Source organism: Acyrthosiphon pisum, chromosome X, assembly GCF_005508785.2.
Source record: "Acyrthosiphon pisum isolate AL4f chromosome X, pea_aphid_22Mar2018_4r6ur, whole genome shotgun sequence".
NCBI lineage: Eukaryota > Metazoa > Arthropoda > Insecta > Hemiptera > Aphididae > Acyrthosiphon > Acyrthosiphon pisum.
In genome coordinates, this window is record NC_042493.1 from 118,171,838 (window position 1) to 118,174,132 (window position 2,295).

At 30.1% G+C, this 2,295-nt stretch overlaps 1 protein-coding gene across 1 annotated transcript; it reads left to right on the plus strand.

Annotated features, from left to right (window-relative positions):
• The first annotated feature begins 32 nt into the window (after positions 1-32).
• LOC107883520 lies at positions 33-1,169 on the plus strand. Its single transcript, XM_029485458.1, has 3 exons — positions 33-166; positions 444-593; positions 666-1,169. Exons 1-3 carry the CDS (start codon positions 47-49, stop codon positions 1,167-1,169), a joined length of 774 nt encoding a protein of 257 aa, XP_029341318.1. The 5' UTR covers positions 33-46.
• Positions 1,170-2,295: the final 1,126 nt, after the last annotated feature.

Below are 2,295 nucleotides of genomic sequence, written 5' to 3' on the forward strand. Positions count from 1 at the left end.
GAATGGGACTGGCAACAAAAGTACTCGAGAATTATTGGACAATATAATGACAGGAACGCTAGAAGAGGATATGTTGGACATGCTTTTTGATCCACCTACTACAATATCTACTCATACCATTCCGGAATATCGGAACGATGAAGACGCGGAAGTACTCAATATTGAAGTGAGTAAAATTAAGATTGTAGGAATTATATTTTTTATTTAACCAATTTTAATTTAACATTTACCTAATAATAATTCAAAAATCTTTTATAATATGTATGATTAGGTGGGGTAAGTGCGTTTTCGACTAATAAATTTAATTGGTTTTAATTTTATTAATTTAATACTTATCATCATATTTATAAATGTTGTATAGAATATATTATAATTATAACAATGGTATACTCGTACAATATGATAATTAATAATTTAATTAATTAATTAAATAACTTTTATAGACAAATGATTTAGAGGGTACGCATGAAGAACTACTAGAAATCAATACTGCGTGCTCGCTACATGTTACGCCCGAAAATGGAGTACAGCAACTTGATAATTTGATAAAGACCACACGAAACATTTTGGAGATTGAAAGTGACACCGACGAAGTAAATCGGTTTTTTTTTTAATTAATTAGGTATTAATTATTTTTTAATTATAATATAATTTTAATTATATAGAACACTGAAGAGGTAATTTTCGATCATCCAGCTCTAACACGACGCAAAATTGCAGCACAAAATTTAAAATCTCAAGCGGACAGGATGGTAACCAGGGGAAAAGGCATCCTCCCTCCCTTAAAAGTTGGTGACAATGTTCTTGTGCCAATTCCGTCGGTGGATCGAGGGCGAGGAGATGCAGCCAACCTTCTTTCAGTTATAATAGAAGAAAATGATGGCAAATTTCGTATTGCGACAAAAGAAGGGATTCTGAGCACATGGCTGGAGCGGAACAGTTTGGCTGCTACAAAGTACTGTTCCCTAACAACTACAGACGTTCAAAATTTAAATGAATATACTTTACGGGAACTCGTTCGATTAGGGTCAGTAGGAACCGGACAAGGATATCGACGTTGTACCTGCCGTACGAATTGCACATCAAAAAAGTGCACATGCAAAAAAAATGACATGATGTGCGTAATTCGGCGTGCCATCCCGGCCGTAGTTGTCAAAATGTATAGGTAAATATAAATATATAACTAAAAAATTAATATAATTTCATAACTTTCGATTATTTTTTTTTAAATTTTTTGTACACATAATTTATTATTACAATTAGATTTTATTATGTTTAAAGTGTTTTATGTAAGAACATAAATATAACACATTAATTTATATTGAATTATATATTATAATTTTTTTAAGAATGGTCTTGCGGATTTCATGAAATCGGCAATTTCACAAATTCGGCGTAACATATACATCTATAATATAGATTATCCGAATAACATTAGGTAGGTATAATACAGTAGTAGGACGATTTTACGCATGCTCCCTTTAAGAAAAATACAAACTCACAATTGTAAAACACACACACATACACACATAATTCATACTTTGCACGCGATACCTACCAATATAGGGAACCTATACTTACGGTTCAAATTTCAAGTGTACCTATCCCACTATTCCCATACGAGAAGAGCACCACAAAACATTGCCCTTTTTTCATCACATAATTTTTTTTAACCCCCATACATACCTAAGACATTAATGTCAACAATCGAATACCATTTACCAATTTACTATTAATACCTTAGCCACCTAATAAAGAATCCAAATTTATCATATTGTATGAAAAAAAACTGTGAAGTAATTATTAATTACGATTACCTATAATAACAAATTATAATAATAATATTGATTTTGACGATTGTATCTATATTAAAATTAAAATAATGAAATATGTTTGCCAAAAGTTTTGACAGTGTCATTAGATTACCGATTAAACTACTTAAAAAATAATTAGCTCTTGTAAATTAAACCTATACAAATTATTACAATTAAAAGTATTAATGCATATTTTACTAAACTTTAGGGGACCATAGTTAATAATCTAGAGAACCGAAATTGATGATTTGACTTTCAAAATTTTCAGAAAAAAAAGCTCTACCGGAATCCATTAAAAATCATAGTAGTTATCATTTAAAAAAATAAAGTGGATTTTGTTATTGGTACACCAGCTGCGTGCTTATAAATTTTGAAACTGTTATAAAAAAATTGCCTGTTAAAAATAAAGAAACACGTCATTTTTCGTTTTGAGGAAATTCTATGTCATCGATCCATAATCGTTAAAAAAAACCCACGTACA

Coding starts and splice junctions, on each gene's coding strand:
- LOC107883520 (XM_029485458.1), top strand. CDS start 47: ATGACAGGAACGCTAGAAGAGGATATGTTGGACATGCTTTTTGATCCA. Junction 167..443: donor CGGAAGTACTCAATATTGAA/GTGAGTAAAATT, acceptor TAACTTTTATAG/ACAAATGATTTAGAGGGTAC. Junction 594..665: donor TTGAAAGTGACACCGACGAA/GTAAATCGGTTT, acceptor TTAATTATATAG/AACACTGAAGAGGTAATTTT.